This window comes from Balaenoptera acutorostrata, chromosome 6, assembly GCF_949987535.1.
Source record: "Balaenoptera acutorostrata chromosome 6, mBalAcu1.1, whole genome shotgun sequence".
NCBI classification, from domain to species: Eukaryota; Metazoa; Chordata; class Mammalia; order Artiodactyla; family Balaenopteridae; genus Balaenoptera; species Balaenoptera acutorostrata.
The window spans coordinates 118,902,861-118,922,194 of record NC_080069.1 but is presented as its reverse complement, the minus strand read 5'-3'; the positions used below and the strand labels follow the sequence as shown (position 1 = coordinate 118,922,194).

The window sequence follows — 19,334 nt, the reverse complement described above, 5'->3', positions numbered from 1 at the left end:
TGTGACCCAATTCTGGCCAATGAGGTGAAGGCAGAAGATCCTGGGTAAGATTTCCCTTCCCGAGTTAAAAGGCAAAGATTTCAAGCAATTCATCCTGCCCTCTTCTTCCTGCCTGGAATGTGGACGTGATGGCCAGAGGTGCAGCAGCCATTTTATGACCAGGAGGTATTCCCAAGTGCCCCATTAGGGACTGGTGCCTGGTGCTCTGCTGAGGCAAACCTTTTCCAGGTCTAACTGTATAAGAGACAGTGTGGGGTCTCCAAATGCTCCTTTTGGGGGAGGAGTGTCCCTTCATTCTAAGATTATGTCCCTTACACCTTTTGGGTTTTCAAATGTAATTTATTTCAAGAATTGAAGTGATAGTTGATGACGGGATTTTTAATGTGTATGTTTCTTTGTTTTATTTTGTTTTGTTCCCGTTAACACCCTTCCCTAGAAAAATTTAAAATTGGCATCACCCTATCAGTCCTCCAAGATATTTTTGGAAATCGTATTGGTCTCTGAAACCCAAAAGCTTTGAGAATGTGCTCAAGAATCTCTCAACTCACTCATACACCCAGGCCCAGTTGGGAGAAATAATGCAGGAGGGGTGGGCAGCTGCCCTTGCGAGGGGCCAGCAGCAATTGGGGGGTGCTGGATGCCCAGGGGCCACTGTTCCAGATGCCTGCACTTTGGGCCCCAAGGCCTGGCACAGGGAGAACGTTCCTAGCCTGCTTTGTGCCTCCCATGGCCCCCTTGCCACCCCCTGGAGGCGTCCCCTGCGGAGTGGGAACAGTTTGTTACAGCTCCCCAGGAAGGTGGAGCCCCTGGCACACCGTGTTCCAGAGGCCAGTGAGGGCGTGTTCCGGGCTCGGGCCAGTGGACCGTGTGGGCACACCTGTTCCGAGGCCCAGTGACCTGGCAGGTCCCTGTCGGGGACAGCCACACTCAGCTGGAGGTCCAGCTCAGCAAACCTTGAGATGGCCAGGGATAACAGGAACTCATGGGAGAGTCCAGGCCCCCCTAGGGGCCCTGCAAATGGTCTGGGAGACCCTGACAACCCACCTGTCGAGAGAGAGAGAGAGAGAGAGAGAGAGAGAGAGAGAGAGAGAGAGAGGACCCGGGAAAGAGCGGTGGCAGAAGCAGTGGGCTGGGAAATGGCTCAACCAGGGAGATAAAAGGCGAACACTGTGCTCCACTCACAGCGTTCGAAACCCTGCAGCTCCCACAGCCCGGCCCTAATGAGAAGCAGGAAGACCTGCAGCAGGCAGGGAAGGGAGACGCTCCAAGAGGATGGCAGGGCAGAGAGTTTAGCCAGGTAGATCTCTGCTCCCTGCCGCCCTGGGGACCATCCTGCCCCACACAGACCCCCGAAGAGCGTTTCCAAGCAACAGAGAGCAACCAGAATTCCTGGGCTGCGTTTGGGGCGCACTCTCTTAATAGTGCAGACTGGAGGGCACGTGAGAATTAGACCACGTGCGGGAAATGCACGGGCGCAACTGTGCGTCATGACCACGGTCCCAAGAGGTCTTGCTGTAACAGCCATGAAGACCCAGCACCCCCTGTGCCAACCCCCAGACATGAAAACACACGGCTGGGGGATAGCAGAGGGGCACGTGGTTCTCTTCCTAGGGATGCGGCCGGGCTTGATCCACTGCAAGGACATCCAGCCTCATCCTCACCGCAGCCCCAGCTCCAGGCCCAGCCTGCGTTTAACAAGGCCGTGAAGAGTGTCAGATAAGTGTCTAGCTGGCATCAGACAGTGCTGAGTTCAAATCTTGACGGAGCTGAAAATTGCCTGGCTGGGTGACCTTGAGCACATAGCTTGCCCTCTCTGAACTTCAGTTTCCTTTCGGTGATGTCCACTCCCAACAACTACCATCAGAGTTCATGTCTGTGCTGATAACAGGCTCTAGACTACCAGTTAGAGAAATGGCCTGATTCCGTCCAGAAATTTCCAATGTTTCCGTGCTCACAAGGCTCCTGGGAGACGCCTCCAGATCTCTTACTGTTCAGAGAAGCATGGGCTCCACTTGCATTAGGGAGGATTTATCTTATTTTTAAAGAAGTTGAGGCCACTTTGCAATCAGCGCCCTCGTGGTTGGAGCGCAGAAGATCCTAGGAAGGGGTATTAATCAAGGTGCCTTAAGGACGTGCAAATCAGGAGAAAACGGAAGTGATTAGGGTGTGATGGGGCCTGGGGTCCAGGCTTTATCCCCGCCTGAGAAGAGAGAACCAAGGGGCCTCATGGAGACCGGGAAGGTAGACTGTGAGCCAGTGGAGGCAGAGGGGGAGAAACAGCCACGCAGAGGCCGCCACAGGGCCCTGAAGGTGGAGCTGATGTGGTGCGCTTGCCGGCTTCCCGCCTCCCCTGCAGCTGCAGAGCAAGGGGTTGCTCTGGCAGGACCCTTTGCCCAGCCTGGATGGGCCACTCTTCGAATGATCAGAGAATGGCACTTTGGGAGAGATGGGCCCAGGGCAGGGAATATGGCATCGGCAATCTGGCAGCATCTCCAGAGTGATGGATGTACCCACCCTGTGTAGACCCGGGGGCTCCAAATCTAGGGACGTGACCTAAGGGCATAGGCCGGTGTGTGCACAAGGATGCTGTCTTGGGGATCTACACAATGAAAAGCTGCAATCAAATAATGGCCAACAAGGGGATTGTTTGAGCTGGTTATGTGTTCACACGGATTTCCCTGTCTCCCTGTAAAACAAGGACTGAAGTGAGGGAAGATGGCTACAACATATTGTTCAGTGATGGGAAAAAATGCAGGTTGCAAAACACTGGGTGGTGAAGCCCATCTTTGGGGAAAAAAAAAGATCTATCTAGAAAAATCTGGAAGGAAGTATAGTCACAGAAATGTCCACAGTAGTTACTGTGGAGAGGGTAAGTTTCAGATTATGTTTACTTTCCTCTTTTGTATTAATTTTTTTTATGATGATGAGCATATATTATATGCAAAATCAAAACTATTTTCTCTTCTCTTTTTAAGAAAACCGCTCTGTTGCTTGACCTCACATCTTCTCCCCAACCCCTTCACTATGAAATAAAATATCCCAGTGGACCTTGAGAATGATACCCAGCCAGCCCTCTTGGGCATCAGATCAGCGAGCCCCCTTCCTAGCACAGAGCAGCTACCCACCACACAAGGAACAGGCAGGCCAGGAACTGGGGTCATTGTCAGACCCTCATCTTCTTTGGATGGTGCAGAAAAAAATGGAATATACAAATATCTAATCATTATGCTGTACACCTGAAACTAACATGTCATGTATCAATTATACTAAAAAAAAAATGGAGCGCATGGCAATTGTTCTGTACAGGGTATAAATAACCGTCTTGTGTGATTCCAAATCCCTTCTCCTAAACCCCTGGGCCAGAGGTTTTCGGGCACTCAGAGTTGTCCCTTTAGAAGAGCAATATGGTGTTTACAGTATATTTTAGGTAACACCCCAGCAGGGCCCGGGCAGCCCCCATAGTCAAACACATTAATAGCTCTGCAACAAAATGTACAAATGTTCACATTAAGGGGAATAAATAAAGCTATAAATAGCTCCTGTTGGTTGGGGTCAGGTTTTGCCTCCAAATGAATTTGCCACCATCTTACAAAAGAACTTTGGACTTTCAGAACTTTTGTTAATTTCAGAATTCCAGATAAGGGGTGGGGGCCAGATCAGGATGGGGCTGGGGCTCGCCGGTTTGGCTGTCTCCTTGCAGGGCACCCTGCACAATCCCTCCAGGCCCCCGCTTGCTTTAATGCTCTGGGGTCGCCATCTTCCAACTCTTAATACCTTTTGGAAAAGGGGCCCCTATTTTTCTTTTGCACAGAACCCCGCAAATCACGTGGCTGGCCCTGCCTGTGTCCAGAACGAGGAGATGTGGCTCAAGGCAGTCACTCAGTAAGTGCTGGTTGAATGAACGAATGAAACGTCATCCTCATCTTGTCTGCTTTGCCCCTCCCTGATTTTCCATCAGCATGGGGAACGGAGAACTAACCTTCATCAGGGTCCTGAGTGGACCACTCACTGGAGAGCCAAATGTCCATGCTGATTCTTGGGGCACCCAGACCCGCATTCAGAATCTCAGGGGGAGGCATATGAGTTTCTAACTTGCGCCCTGAATGATTCAGACCCACATGACATTGCAAACCAACTGTGTGGTCATCTTGAGGGCAACCTTGCTCTCTCTCCCTCCTTTCCTGGCTGTGTGATCTTGGGCAGGTTGCCAGACCTCTCTGAACTGTCTAAAATGGGCAAAGGGTTAACTCCTACCCTTGAGCCCTACCAGGCCAAATGTCTGGGAACAAGCCCCTTCCTGCCAGTATGGGGAGTGCCCCGGGGAAAGGCAGTCTTGTCTGTGAGTCTGCCTTGTTCCCCGTGCACCCCAGCACCCAGTCTGTGGGGGGCTCAGGGAATATGTCCTGTGTGTGTGGATGGGAAGGCAGCATGGTCCCCCATCTCCCAGGGCTGCATGAGGGTGGGGGAGGGCGTGCAGGAGGCACACAGTAGGTGCTGCATAAGTGGAGCTGTCTTTGTTGGTCTCACACCCTCCTACTGGGGCTGTGAGCCCTGCTAGGGGTGGAGGCCAGCAGGCTGGAGGCAGCGGCAGGAGGGGAGGAAGGCAGGGGCCAGGAGGATGGAGTCCAGGCACGTCCTGATACCAATTAAGGCGGCTCTGGCGCAGGGGGGGCCTCGGTCGGCATTTATCAGCCTGCCGGGAGGGGCTGGCAAGCTGTCCTCCGGCTGACAGATTAGACAGCGGACAATTAGGTTTCAGGCAGGCGCTCTCTCGCTCTCTCTCTCACACACACACACACGCACGCACGCACACACACACACATCCCTTTCTCCATCAGTCTGTAAGGCCCGGTGACGGAGCCCAGCTGGGTCCCTGCCCAACCCCCAGTGGTGGGGACAAAACAGACACAGAGCCACCCCCCCGCCAAAGGAGTTGAGAAATGCCCCTCAATGAGAATAACCAGGGAGCCTGTGACCCAACCCTACCCTCACGAGGACCACGGCTCAAGACCCCGTAGTCTCCACCCCAAGCATCCCTTCCCACTGGGTCGAGAACCCAACACACAGGATATGACAGCAGTGATGGTGCTTTTTAGAGCTGGGGGGGGGGGTGGTGAACCTGAGCTGCCCAGGGACCCCTTCCTTCCCGACAAATAGCCTCTCCCCTTCCCCAGTCGGAACCTTTGATTGCTGGGTCCCAGTGGAAGGAACGTGAAGGCAAGGGAGGGGACTTTGAAGGACTTTGCGAACCTGGAGGAAAAATCTTCAAGATTCTAGAATGTTTTATACTGCAGACTCTCTGGGATGAGTCGGGAACCCTAGAAGGGAAGGAGGATGGCCTGAGTTTTTCTTCGGTAAAGGCAGGATCTGGAGGGACTGTCGGGCAGCTCTGACCCATACCAGTAAGTGGCATCGTTGTTACCCCAAGGCCAGGTCCAGAATCTGGGTTCAGCCTCATCTCCCCACATCCCTCCCCCTCCACAGCTGTAATCATCAAGCCCCTTCCCTTTACCTCCTAGAGAGCTTTCGCATCAGCCTTCTCTCAGCCCCATGGCCACTACCCTTTGCCTGGAGACTCCCCTGACCCCTGGCCTCTGGTCTTTCCTTGTACTCCATTCTGCCCCCCAGCCGTACAAGACTCATCTAGAACACTCTCCGGCCATGCCTCTCCTTGCTTCAGGCCTCCCGGCTCCCAGCACCCCTGAAAGAGAGGCCAGCTCCCACCTGCACCCTCAGGCCGGGTCTCCCCACCTCCCTGCTCTGTTGGTCTCATTCACTCTTCACCCTCAGCCATGATCTTGTTTATTTATTTGGTTACTTGGTTGATGTTTGCTCCCATCCGTCTCCCACTGGAATGTAATTCCAGGGGGACAGAGACCAGCTCCCTTTTGTTCACCTTTTTCAGCACCTGTCACCTGGCAGGGATGCTGGGCGGCTATAGAGAGAGTCAGGACACGAGGCCCGCCCAGGAGGGCCACAGCCAATGACCGGCTGTTTCCCGAAGACCACACTTGCCTCGCCCTCCACCCCTCTTGCAGAAATGCCCCTCAGCTGCCAGCTTCCACCCCCATTTCCAGCCTCGGCGTGGATGTCATTTCTTCCCGAAGGCTCCTGACTCTCCAGCTGCATCAGTCTCCGCCCCTGGGCTGATCTGAGCCTGGATGACCATCGAGGCAGTGTGGCCAGTTCACTTGTCTGCCTCTCCCACCGCATGGTGGGCTTCCTGGAGGCTCATTCACAGTGCCTGGCACCCAGTAGGTGCTCAATAAATGGTCTTCACAGGCGAATGCGCCCAGAATGCTGGCTCTATCCCTAGCAGAGCCCCTGCCTTCCTCTGGCCTGATCTCCCCTCTGCCTGGGGCTCTGAGGGTCCTGGGGCCAGAGTGGACATAACCAGGCTGAGTGACACAGACAGAAAGTGCTCTGGGGACCCTGTAACTAGGGACTCTGCCCTGGAAAGGGGGCAAAGCCTTCTGGGATGACCATGCTTTGAAGGGCAGGAGGACGGGTTGGGGCAGAAAAGGAGAGAATATGACCTTTACTAATGAAAAATTGCAAGCCGGACACCGGTGCTTTAGATGGGTTCCCTTGCTTTTTCCTTGTTACGACCTTTTGGATAAACAGTTTTGCCCCCAGTCTTCAGATAACAGGTGGCCAAAGAGACCTGAAGCCACTTGCCCAGGATCACACAGCTACATGTGGCAAATCCAAATTCAAAGCCGGTGCGACTGGTTCCAGGGGCCATGTCCTTGCTCCACGTAGCGTGCCAGGGATAACTGTCCATCCGTCGTGCCTGCGTCTGGGGACAGGTAACCTGCGTGAGCAAACACCGGGTGGCTGGATGGAATCGTGGGGGCAGCAATTACCTAAGAAGGCTATGAGCACCAACTCCCCCACCCCAGAGGTCCGCAGTGAAAGCCAGAGGGAAGGTGGGTCAGTCACCTGTCCCCTCTGTGCCTCAGTTTTCTTGTCTGTAAAATGGGGACATAACGGCACCTGCTTCATAATGAGGATAAATGTCTCTAAAGTGCTCAGAACAGTGCCTGGCGCAGAGAAAGCATCGTGTAAATGGTTTTAAATAAATAAATAGGGAACGTGGTAGGTCTGAGTCCAGGCAGAGGGGCAGAGGGGCAGAGGAGCCCCCGGGATGTCTCTGGACCGGGAGGGTCCATGGACCCTGGGGCAGCAGGAGGAGGGAATGCTGTGCTAGGGCTGGGGTAAGCGGTCATGGCTTTACTTTCCCCAGCCAGAGGCCAAGGCAGATCTTGGAGAGCCCTGGGAGGGCTCAGTGAGGCCACGAGATCTGAGGTCCATGGGCAGCCCCCTCCCCGGACCTTGGAGGCTGAGCGGCAGGAAGGCTGCCCGGCACAGCGCCCTTCTGGATCCAGGCCAGGAGGGAATAAGCATTCTTCTCTCTTTCACTCAAATGGGCACATGAGCACACAGGCTCCTGGGTCACACCCCAAGGAACTGAGAGGTGAGACAGTCCCCTGAAGATGAGTTATCTGGTCAGGGAGCAGGGCACGTCCCCCATCATCATACATCACAATTAAAATATAAAATCATAAAGACATGCCGAGGCACAGGGATGGCGACAGTTCACAGGCTTTTGCTTTTCAGTTCTGCAAAACTGTCTGTGAGGCTTCGGTAAAATACTGTACCTCTCTGAGCCTCCATCTCCACATTTTGAAAAGGGGGTATCTTGTCATAGCCAGGGCACTACACAGCTCAGGGAACCTCGTTGATTCTACCAGATCAAAGAAAAGGAATTCATCCTTTAAGAAAGCCCTACTGGGCTTACCCTGGTCGCACAGTGGCTAAGAATCCGCCTGCCAATGCAGGGGACAGGAGTCCGAGCCCTGGTCCGAGAAGATCCCACATGCCGCAGAGCAACTAAGCCCATGCGCCACAACTACTGAAGCCTGCGTGCCTAGAGCCCGTGCTCTGCAACAAGAGAAGCCACTGCAATGAGAAGCCCCCGCACCCCAACGAAGAGTAGCCCCCGCTCACCGCAAACAGAGAAAGCCCGTGCAGCAATGAAGACCCAACGCAGTCAAAAATAAAAATTAATTAATTTAAAAAATAAAAAAGAAAGCCCTACTGATTTACTCAGTTAATTCCTCAGATGGGGAGGGAGCATTGCTAAGGGCAGGAGGATCAGTGACCTATACCCACTAGACCAAGGTCAGAGGCAGAATTTGAGGCTGTCAGATCCCCGAGAGGCCTGTGGCCAAGCCACCTGGCCCTCTGAGTGTCCCCGGGCCCAGAGCCCTCCCCTCCCCCTGTCTCCAGACTTTGCTCCCAGTCTGGCAGGCCTGTCACCTCTGTCCTTCTCACCTCCCTGACCCTCATGACAGGCCCTCTCATTCCCTGAAAGGAGGAATTGCAGCCAGGAAGGCCAAGTTCCGTGGTACCTGAAAGTCCCCTCTTGGACTGTGGGTGTCATTCTTGCTTGATCACCGAACCCCCTTACACACACACACACCACCAACCCCAAACATGGAGCCTCCACAAAGCCCCTTATTACGAAATTGGTCAATTTCCTGCTAATGAAAACAAATACTATGCCACATTGAAGGCCAATTAATTTTCAGAGCTGCCAGGGAAACATCGCCTGGAAAATGTGCACCCCCGCCCCCTCAGCAAAGGGCAGCTGCGCAGCGCCAGCAGCAAGGCGAGGAGGCCCAGCATCACAGGCCTCCAGCGAGGGTGGGAAGGAAGGGATGGCCAGCTGTGGACCAGGCAGCAGGAGGGGCTGCCAGGTGGGGCTTCCCTTTCCTGGAGAGACCCCGCTCACCTAGCCCAGGAGCTTCGGACACCATCCCTCCCCAGGAAACATAAACCCTAAGACCAAGTCTCCCAAGCCCACAACCAAAGGCAAGCACTTTCTCCATAACGGGTATCCTTAGTTTGTGAAAAATATGGGATCTGGAAGGCTTGTGATCACCATGCCCTAAGTTATCTCACTGAGCCCCACAGCAGTCCTCGGAGGGAGGTGCCATTGTCCCCATTTTGAAGATGAGCAAGTTGAGGTCCAGAGTCAGCAAGTCCCTCTCCTGAGGTCACAGCTTCTAGAGGCATAGCAGGATATCTGTCAGGTCCGCCGAGACTATACCCAGACAAACCTGCAGTGGTTCCTTTTACAACATTGAGGATTTTCCCATAACATAAAAAAGGGCAGGGGAATGAGCACGTCTGCATAAAAACAAATTTCATTGGCTGCATTTGTTCAAGGTGAGGCTTACCTGCTCCTGAATCATAAGAAAGCACCGGAGCTTCCCTGGTGGCGCAGTGGTTGAGAATCTGCCTGCCAACGCAGGGGACACGGGTTCGAGCCCTGGTCCGGGAAGATCCCACATGCCGCGGAGCAACTGGGCCCGTGAGCCACAACTACTGAGCCTGCGCGTCTGGAGCCTGTGCTCCGCAACGGGAGAGGCTGCGACAGTGAGAGGCCCGCGCACCGCGATAAAGAGTGGCCCCCACTTGCCGCAACTGGAGAAAGCCCTCGCACAGAAACGAAGACCCAACACAGCCAAAAATAAATAAATAAATAAATAAAATTTAAAAAAAAAAAGAAAGAAAGCACCGGTTTACTGAGAGTTTAGTCCATGCCAGGAGGCCTTTTAGGCCCTGTACTGTTGTCAGCTCACTGAATCCTCACTAGCACATGAGGTTCAGAGAGGTTAGGTAACGTGCCCAAGGTCACACAGCCTGCCCATGTCTTAGCCATGGAAATCTGTCTTTAAGGTCCAAGTTTTTCCATTTCCTCAAGGTCAAAGCCAAGGTATGTAGGTCTTCTCCTCTCCTGGCAGGGCAGTGAGCCACAGAAAAAAAAACACTGGGTTCACCCTGTCACCTCAGACACATCCCTTTCCCTCCCTGGGCCTCAGCTCTCTCATCTGCCAAATGGACTTCGTTCAATTTGAGCATCCTGCAGAGGCCCTCGGTCTGGGGCAGGTGGCTGGGAGTAGAGCATCCAGCCAGACGGTAGAAACAGCCGTCCCTCTGCCAGGATAGGGAGACCTGGCTGCCTTGCAGTGAGTGGCAGAAAGAGGCCTAGTGGCCAGACAGGGACACAGTGAGAACAGTGGGGACAAGAGCCCTGCCAGGGCTGGCCACAGAGCACCCCCCCGCCCGGCTGCCCCCGCACTGCAGACAGCTCACGGGGCAGTGAGGGGCGTCCTCTCTGACCCCAGCAGCTCCAGTAGGACCTGGGTGCGTATCTGTTGCCCATCTACCCCCTGTTCTCCATTCCCCACTCAATCGCGGAGATCAGTCGCTCTGCCCAGGCCAGGAGTAGAAGGCAGTGGAGATAAGCAGGGGAGGGGCTAGGAGAGGTGCAGGGGCTGGGGTGGGAGGGCGGGTGGTGGGGGGCCCTCTGACCCTCCCCCTCGTGCTGAGCTCTAACTTGGAGGCCCCAGCATTTCATAGAAACTTCTCCCACGGGAATCATCAGAGAGGCGCTCAGGCATCCTGCTTCTCTTTGATAAGGGAGAAGAGGCGCAGGAGCGGGGAGGGGTCTGCGTCTGCTATGAGTGCTCACAGCTTGGGGACGGGCTGCAGCAGGAGAGTCAGGTGGGAGGGAAACACGGACGCCACATGGGCAATGGCTACAGGGCCGCGTGTGCACAAAACTCTGAATGCATAGAGGATGCCGAGCAACTCGCCGGGAGGGTGGTTCTCAGAGCAACTGACAACTGACTGGGGTCTGAGAGCAGCGTGGAGAGGAAAGGGCGCTCCTGGCAGAGGGCACAGCACGAGCAAAGGCCCAGCGGCCCGACATGAAAGAACATGGCGTGCTGGGAGGACAGAGCAGCTCGGTGCAGTCGGAGTGGAGTCCAGTGGCTGGAGCTGATGAGACAGGAGAGGCAGACCTGGCTTCATGCGGTCGAGGCCTTCTGTGTCATGCTCTGCCAAGTCTTCGAGTCAATAATGATAACAATGCCATCTGCTATCGAACAGTTATAATGTGTCCAGCACCACGCTAAGCCCATCGCAAGCACTGAGGCTCACTGACTCCTCCAACAATCCCATTACGTGAATACTATTATCATCCCCACGGACAGATGAGGTAACTGAGGCTGGTGGTCACACATCTGACAGTGGCTGGTCTGGGACTTGGATCCAGGCTCCCAGTTCTCACCCAGCAGCATGTGCCGCCTCTAAGGAGTTCGGACTTCAGCTTAACGCAGCTGGGAACCACGAGGGATTTTAAAGGGGAGTGGGTGGGTCATACAGTCTTGATGCTCCAAACCCCTGAGTCAGGCTTGTGGAGACTCGGCAGGTCTGTTTTCGAGGTCCACTGGTGGCTCCAGGCCTTCCAGGGATCTGCCCCTGTCTTTCTTCTGCTCTTTGCTAAACACCGGGGTTTGGCCTGAGTCTTCTGCCCCAGCTCGCTCTCCCTGGGGCTGGGGGGCCATCACTGCCAGGGACACAGACTCCCACCAGTCAGGGCTCTCAGCCCCTCCAACCCTTCCTGGGTCCCCACATTGCCCACTCTCTTCCCTCTTTCCTTCCTCGCTCAGGGATGGCATCTATGGGGTACACCTGGGAAGTGACCCACAGTGGAGCTGAACAACCCTCAGAACAAACCCAGCAGAGGTGGCCTCCCCTCGGGTGCTGTAGCAGCCCCACGCCCCTTCCCCACTTCCTTCCCAGCCTCCAGCTGCCCTCGGAGGGGTAGGGTCTCGGACACTGCCAAGAGTACTGGAGAGTTCCTTTCCACCATCTCCAGAGGTTCTCTTTCATTCTCTCCCTCACCCCCACCCCCGCCAAGGGCCTCAGCATTACAGACATCAGACGACAGCAGATTTGGGAAACTCTTCAGGATTTCCCCTGTCTGTCCTCCTTATTGTGCACGTGGAGAAGCTGAGTTCCAGACAAGGACAGTCAGCGGAGCAGCTGGGGACCGGCTTTGCTGGGCTCCTGGTCTCCCACCCCGCCACGCATTTACTGACAGCCCTGTGTTTTCACGTAGGGGAATCTCACATTTGATCCTCACGTCCACCCAGAGCAGGAGGAGTTCAAACAGGAATGCTGGGCTGTCCTGCTCTAGCTCCTTCTGTCTCTAAAACTGCAGAGTCTCCTATCAGCATCTGTAAAAAGAGTCAGGCAGTAGGTCAATGACTTGCCCAAGTTTGTGTACCAGGCTAGTCACAGTCAAAACGGTCTCCTGTCTGAGGTTCTTCCTGTTCTTCAGTGTTAAGACTGGCAAATACACTGGTCTTGCTTCCCTTTCTGTGCTCATGGCAGACATGACTAATTGATCACAGCACTCTTTCCCTATAAGCCTCACAATCCTTCTCAACACAGGCTTCTCAACACAGGCTTTACCAAGTGTGGAGTTGGCAACCAAGGTGACACCTGTTCACCACTCTTCCTAGATTTTAGGTCTAGTCTGATCTTGTATCTGTCCCAGCACCTGGCCTGGGGCCCAGTACACGGCACAGGTCACAGTGATAAACATTTCTTGAGTGAGTGAGTGAATAAATGGTGACTGTTGAATGAATAACACCTTCCAAAGCCAGTCCCCCAAGACCAGCTCCCTTCATTGTAACAACATGACCATAACAATAATAGCAATGACCCCAACATCTGAGGTTCCCTGAGTCCTCTATAAGGCTCTTCAACCGAGGTGAGGGACCACCTGGGAAGTCATCTCCCTTGGCCACACGTCACCTGGTCTCCTGCCTCCTGGTCCAGCACTCTGCCCCAGCCCCCCAGCCCCCCAGCCCCAGCTTGTCTTTCATCCTCTGGGTCAGTTAAAGTAGACCCGGGCCTCTATCTGGGGACTTGAAGGGTGTTGAGGGCAGGTCCTAGGGACTAAGGTGGGAACAAGTTAATTAGGAGTTTCCTCATCCTGCTTGGAATTTTAGAATTGCAGAATAGGGGAGATCACAGGGCCCTTATTTGTACAGGTTGGGAGAGAGTGGCCCTCTGAGGGGGGTGACGTCCCCAAGGTCACCCAGAGAGTTTGGCTGAGGTGGGTCTGCAGAGCCCAGTGTCAGAGTCCCCACGATGCCCTCTCATCTCCTGGCATCCTGTGCGTGCATAGTTAGTTGTTTATTTTATGTCTTTTTTAGAATTTGAGGCCCTCGGAGGGAGGGACCCTAGGCACCTAATGTAAGGTTTGGCTTAAGATGGGTGCTCAATAAACAATGGATGAATGTAAGGAAGGAGGAAAGGAGGGAAGGAAGGAACGAAGGAAGGAAGGAACGAACGAAGAGTGGGAGGGAGAGTGGGGGGGAGGAAGGAAGTGAGTGAATGAGTAGGTGGATGGATGGGTTGGTGGAAGGATGGAGAGAAGGATGGGAGGGAGGAAGGATATGTGGATGGATGGATGGATGGATGGATGGAAGGGCAGGTGGATGGGTGGGTGGGTGACTGGATGGATAAAAGGAAGAAAGAAAGGGTGGAATGAGTGATGGGTGACTGTCCCCTACATGGGAGGCATCCAGTGACTCAGGGTGAGAGGACTGACTTTGACACAAGAGCAGGCAGTTCGCCCACAGCCCCTCCCCCTCCCCAGCATTTTCATTAGGACCCGTCTACTGCACCTGGCTCCTTGGTCCCTGCCCCAGGAAGATACAGATGTCTCTTCTGGCTTCATTAAGGACCTATTAACCCAGGTCCTCTCATGCCTGGGTTATAGAAGCAGCTCTGAGCAGGGCTAACGACGCTGTCACTGCAGACCTTGGTGGAGAGCCCCACAGGGGCTCCAGTGGGGAGGGCCAGGAACCTGGGGTTACATCAAGGGCTTTAGAGCCGCACAGACCTGCCTGGTTTAATACCAGTTCCTCTGCTAATTGGCTATGTGGCCTTGGGCAACTCACTTCCCTTCTCGTGAGTCGCAGCTTTCTCACCTGTAAAATGGGGTAATAATGTGCTTGTTTGACAATTCATTGAGCTAATGCATGACATCACCCAGCACGGAGTAAGCGCTCGCTACAACCAGTGACATCCTGAGGACCCTCTGGGAGCTGGGCAGGGAGGAGCGCTCATTACACATCGGCCATCTGGTGGGACAGGCAGGTGCTGTGACCATCCTGAATTTATGGAAGAGGAAACTGAGGGTACCGGGATGATTAAGTGCTTGGCCAAAGCCTCGCTGCCTGGAAGGGACAGGGCCAGGATTCAAATGGAGGCAGTGGACGCCACAACTGGGCCATTTCCTGCCTGGCTACAGAGTGGGAACAAAGCCTGGGGCGGGTGGGCGGGGCTGGTGGGGTGACTCTCCCACCAGTGCCTTGAAGTGACAGCACAGCAGAGGGGAGGAGGAGCTGGGACAGTAACGGAGATTTATGGCTTCCAGCTCGATTAACTGCACCATCTGGATGCCACACGTCCACCTGGAAGTATAAGGGACCCCAACACTTCCGTATAAATATAGCAGGGAGGGACAAAAACAGTGGGAGAACTGGTGTGAGCTGCCAGGTTGACCACAAGGCCTGTGTGGGGCCCACCTGGCTCTCCTAAAGCAGATGTACCCCTGAGGGTATCTCCCACCGAAAGGGCTGGGTCCCTACCAGTCTCAGGAGAGCCAGAATGGCTGAAGCCCAGGGTGCAGATGCAGAAGGAGGGCTGTGGTCCGAGCCACAGAAAAGGTCAGAGGATGAGCAGGAAGGTAGGGAGAACGGTAGTAATACAAACAACCCAAAGCTTGATCTCGGGATGCAGGACAATCTGACCAACTTTGCGTTCTGGACCACCTTCTAGCTGGGTAATCCCCAGCAAGTGATTTCACCTCTCTAAGGCTCTGTCCACTCACCTGTGAAACTGGGATCACCATGGTAGTAACCTCTCAGGGTTGTTTGAAGGCTAAATTAGATAAAGAAATGCACAGACCTTGGGGTAGTGCCTGGCCCAGAGTAAGTTCCCCATCAGTGGTTGTTGTGATTATTATCTTCCCATTTGCCAGATGGGAAGACTGAGGCCTCAAGAAGGTAAGTGACTTGCCTCAGATTGTATAGTTGGTTGGTGGCAGAGCTTGTGCCAAAGATGGACCTCAGGGCCCAAGGTGGCAATCCTGAGTCATACCAGGGAGAGTGGTAAACCGCTTCCAGCTCCAATAAGAGCTGCCATGTTCTGAGCACCTACTCTGTGCCTGGCGCCGTGCTAAGAGCTTTTATGCATAACTTAATGGAACCGGCACAACTTTTGAGGTAGGCACTGCATTGTCCTTATTGTCCAGAGCTACAAGCTTTGGGGGGGCCAAGGCCGTTCACCACCAGGACTGGTTCTGAAGCCCTGGTTCTCAGCACATGCTACTGCCCTCTGAACAGAGGCGGCAGCTTGTCTTTGTTGTACCAGCTGCTCCTAGCTCCTTTCTGTGTGTTTCTTTCCTCCTCCAAGAAGAAGAGGGATAAATATGATGGTAAGTCGGCCATGGTGGACCTGAAGTGTTCTGATCATCAGTCAAGCCTCCCCTTCAGGGCTGGGGCCCCTCTCCCGCATATCAAAAGAGGGAGGGAAGAGGGGGCAAGGAACGTCACTCCAGCCCCTCCCACTCTCCTTAGCTCTGCCCACGCTGAGTGGCCAGAAACCCATCAGCCTGCACAAGGCCACACCGGGGAAGGAGGCTGGATGGTGGTGGGGTGGGGAGGAGATTTGAAGCAGCAAGTCCCCCTCTGCGTGCACACACACTCCCTACATTCCCATCTGGTCAGCCTGGATGCTGAAAATCTAAGTCAGCCCCATACAAAAAACAAAAGCTTCTCATTTCCATTATAGAAAACCTCAGAGACCTGGGCTGCTCTGCTTGCCTTCTCTTTTGGCCAATGTGGCCAGGGCAGGGGCTGGAGAAATGACAGAGGTCCTGGCCAGGGGAGACAGGTTCGAGTCCTTGGCCTGGGCCCTCGCTGGGGCCATACCCTGGGGAGCAGCCCAGAGAGCCTGGCACCCACTGACACCCCCCTGCCTGCCAGGAGCTGTGCCAGATGGGGAGGCTCTGGCTTCTGGCCTCCGCCCCGGCACACAGGCCCCCTGACTTGTCCTCCTGGGACCTCCTGGCCTGTCCATCCGAGATGACCCTTCCTCCTTCTCCACAGAAGCCCAGACCTCTGACCCTTATTAAAAACAAACAAAATCTGGAGAGAAAAAAATCCTGCACAAACAGCCTCAGAGATGTTCATGTCCCCTCCCTCCCCCCAACACACACACACACACACACACACACACACTCTGCCTCAGACGTGCAAGGCTGCAGCCAGGCTTCCACATAAACAAGTTGTTGCCGAGTGGCTTTTGTTTATGAAACATTTAGGTTTCCCTCAACTTTTTTTTTTTTTTGGTGGGCTGAGGGGCAGGGGGCGGACTGTTCATAGTTTTCTGGTGAACAGAGAGTGGAGAGGGACCCTGGGGCTTGGCAGGATTTTATTTCTCCCTCTGTGATCTCTGCGGGTTAGAATCTGGGGAAGGTGATATGAGGGGAAAGGGAGCAGGCAACACAGAGGTTGGGGGGACCTCTGGGCATCACCTGGAAAAAGTCCCCCCTCTCCCGATGGGGAGGTCAGGCTCAGAGAGGGCTTCAGGCAGCCAAGGTCAGCCCCGGGGCCTAGTTAGACCATCCCAGGCCGGGCCTCCGGGAGGGCAGGGCCGGTGTACCGCGTCCCCTCGGCGTCCCGCACGCGACCCAGCGCCTAGCGCTCAGAAAACATTTGGGACCGCTGGCTGACGTGTCCCTCCCCCTGGGCACCCCGCCTTCAACGCCTGGAAACCAGCGAATCCGCCAGGAACAAAGGCGGGGCTGCTTTACAAAGGCAAACAGCAAACACTTCTGCTTTTTTTTTTTTTTTTCCACCCAAGCCGGCGGTCAGGCAGGTTTGGGGTCCGGGCGGCGCCGGGGATGGTTGCTCCCGCGGCCGTCGCGCGGGGTTGGCCCAGGGCGCATGCGCGGGCCGGGGCGCAGGAGGCCGCCGCCGCCCGCGCAGCCTCGCTCCGGCCGGTCTCCGTGGCAACGGGCTCGCGGGGGGAGGGGCCGGGCGCGCTGGCCGCGGCGGCTGCTATTTCTGCCGCTTCCTGTTCCTCGCGGCCACGTCGCCATGGCAACGCTGTTACTCACCGCGGCCGCTTCCCGGCTCGGCTGGCGCGCGTGACCCCGGTCGCCCGCGCCCCCTCGTCTCTCACTTGCTGTGCTCCCGCTCTCCCCCCGGCGTTCTCCCCCCTCCGGCACGGGGCCCCCTCCCGCGCGCCCCTGTTTCCCCTCCTCCCAGCCCCGCCCCGCCCTGCCGGTGCCCGCGGCCGGGGAGCTAGAGAGGGAGGGAGATGGATGGGGGACGCCTATTAAGAAACATTGTAACCGTTTCCGTTTTTATTACGTTGACAAGGGAGCGTTATTTACTGTTATTGTTTGCCGAGCTGGCCGCGCCGGAGCGCGGGCAGCCTACCGGGAGCTCACCTTTCGGGCGGTCCCGGGGAAGTCGCGGGTGGGAACGGGAGGCGGGCGCTGGGCAAAGATCTGGGGCGGCGAGGGGGCGCCCCGGGCAGCCCCGGCCTGTGGGGTTCTCTCCTCGCTCCTTCCCCCAGCCAGCCCGGCTGACCCCCTCGCGGGCCTTGTTTTCGCGGGGAGAGACTGCAGAGGCCGGGTGACTCGTGCTGAAGGAGAAAAGGCAACAAAAAATAAAAAAGGAACAGATGACTTCATTCTCGGGAAGGCTCCGTCCTACGTGGACCAATTTCCTGGGGACTGTGGTGGAACGGCCCCGCTGCCGCTGGAAGCACTCAAAACTAAACCAGATAAAGACCAGAAAATTCTCAGCCTTGTCTGAACCCAGCAAGGGCAGGCTGGCGGCGCGTGAGCCCTGGGTGTGCCCGGGAGGAGGGCCGAATTCCTCCACCGGCCTGGGGCTTGGCTTCCAACAAACCGCCCCACTTAGACTCCTGTACCCTGAGAGGGTGAGCAACTGGCCCAGGGTCACACAGCCAGTTTTCATTCTGCTCAAACACCTGCGGGGACAAAACCAGCAGAGGCAGGGGAGCAGAGCCAGTGCTTGGACTCAGGGCCTTGGAAGAGGGTGAGGCTCAGCTGGAGGCCCGGCGAGGGGAGATTAACTCGGCGGGTGTAAACCCTGGCTGGTCTGACTCCGGCTTACCCCACCGGGAGCCCTCAACTTGGGGGGGGTTTGTCTGGGGTGTGTCCAAGGGGATCAGATGGGCCTGAAGGATGCCCCACCCCCGAAGTCCCTGCTGGGATGTTAATCTCACCTGCTAATTAAAGTTTGCAATTCTGTCCCTAACTTAACTCCCCACTCTTGAATAATTATTAGCTGAAATGCACAGTTGTGCTCTGGACAGAGAAGCAGAGGAAAAAGCCAGAGGAAAAAGGCCTGAGTTCACACTATAAAAAGGACTTTTAAAAAATGTTTATACTTATAAACAAACGACCCCTAATGAACAGACCAGGTTTGGAAACTGAACTTTCAGAGACTCTCCTCAGGCTGTTTTGTTTTTTTTCCCCTTCCAAGGGCAGGAGGCTTGGGGTTTGGTCACTGCAGCCTCTCCCAGTCTCTTGGCCTTAGATGATCAACAAGGGCTTTTTTGGCCCCAGGATGGTTTCTGCATACTCTGGAGTCTAGCATGAGGGCCAGTTCTCCACTAAGGCCTCTGGGCCTGGGGTGTGGCAGCAAAATCAAGTTATCTTCAGCTCTGTTCCCAGCATCCACGCAGAGCTCTCAGCTTCGGAGCCCTCCCTGAACGTATGAATCAAAAGTCTTGAGCTGCAAGAGAAGACTGTACCCGCACCCCCTAGTCCTTCCTCAGCAGCTTGCTGCCAGCCTGGTGGTGTGGAAAGGCAGAGGGAAAGGTGGGAAAACAGCACCGCCCTTCCCATCTCTATCACCAGCACTTGCCGCTAGCCTTCCAAGCAAACCCATCTCTGGCAGTAGGTAGCAGGTTTAGAGAGTTGAGCTGGTGTGAGAGTCGTACCCATGGGCAGCGTTTGAATAGAACTGAGTTGTCAGATGACACCCAGCATCACAGAACTTCAGAGCTGGGAGGATCTTGGAGATTATCCACACCAACTGCCTTCCTGTTTTACAGATGGGCAAACTGAGGCCCAGAGAGGGGAAGAGACCTGACTACTACTAACTAGTGGCAGAACCTAGACCAGAACCCAGGGGCCTTGCCTCCCATTCAGGTGCTCATTGCCCCACTCTGATTCTTCCATGGAATTATCTGTACGATCAGAAGTTCAGGAACAGGGTGGGGGTGGGGCAGGACAACTATGGTGAGGCAGGAGGCACTGAAGTCAGACTGCCTGGGTTTTAAGGGAGACCTTAGACAAGTGAATTCTTCTCTCTGAGCCTCAATTTCCTCATGTGTTAAATGGGGATAATAAC

The 19,334-nt window shown here is 55.1% G+C and overlaps 1 protein-coding gene across 3 annotated transcripts in view; it reads right to left on the bottom strand.

The window, feature by feature from the left end:
* Window positions 1-6,560: 6,560 nt before the first annotated feature.
* The window catches only part of LOC103005422 (uncharacterized), a 67,192-nt gene continuing 54,418 nt past the window's right edge, over window positions 6,561-19,334 (bottom strand). The window contains exons 1-3 of one of the 3 annotated variants that reach the window (XR_452192.2): window positions 17,396-17,741; window positions 11,989-12,095; window positions 6,561-6,814 (exon numbers count right to left, since the gene is read on the bottom strand). Coding sequence is in view for 1 of the 3 variants with exons in the window: in XM_057547577.1 (XP_057403560.1) it covers window positions 6,714-6,814; window positions 17,396-17,592 (298 nt within the window). In the remaining 2 variants the exon portion in view is untranslated. Of the gene's footprint in view, window positions 6,815-11,988; window positions 12,096-17,395; window positions 17,742-19,334 lie in introns of those variants that run through there. The other 2 variants (XR_009008503.1, XM_057547577.1) reach the window with 2 other exon arrangements.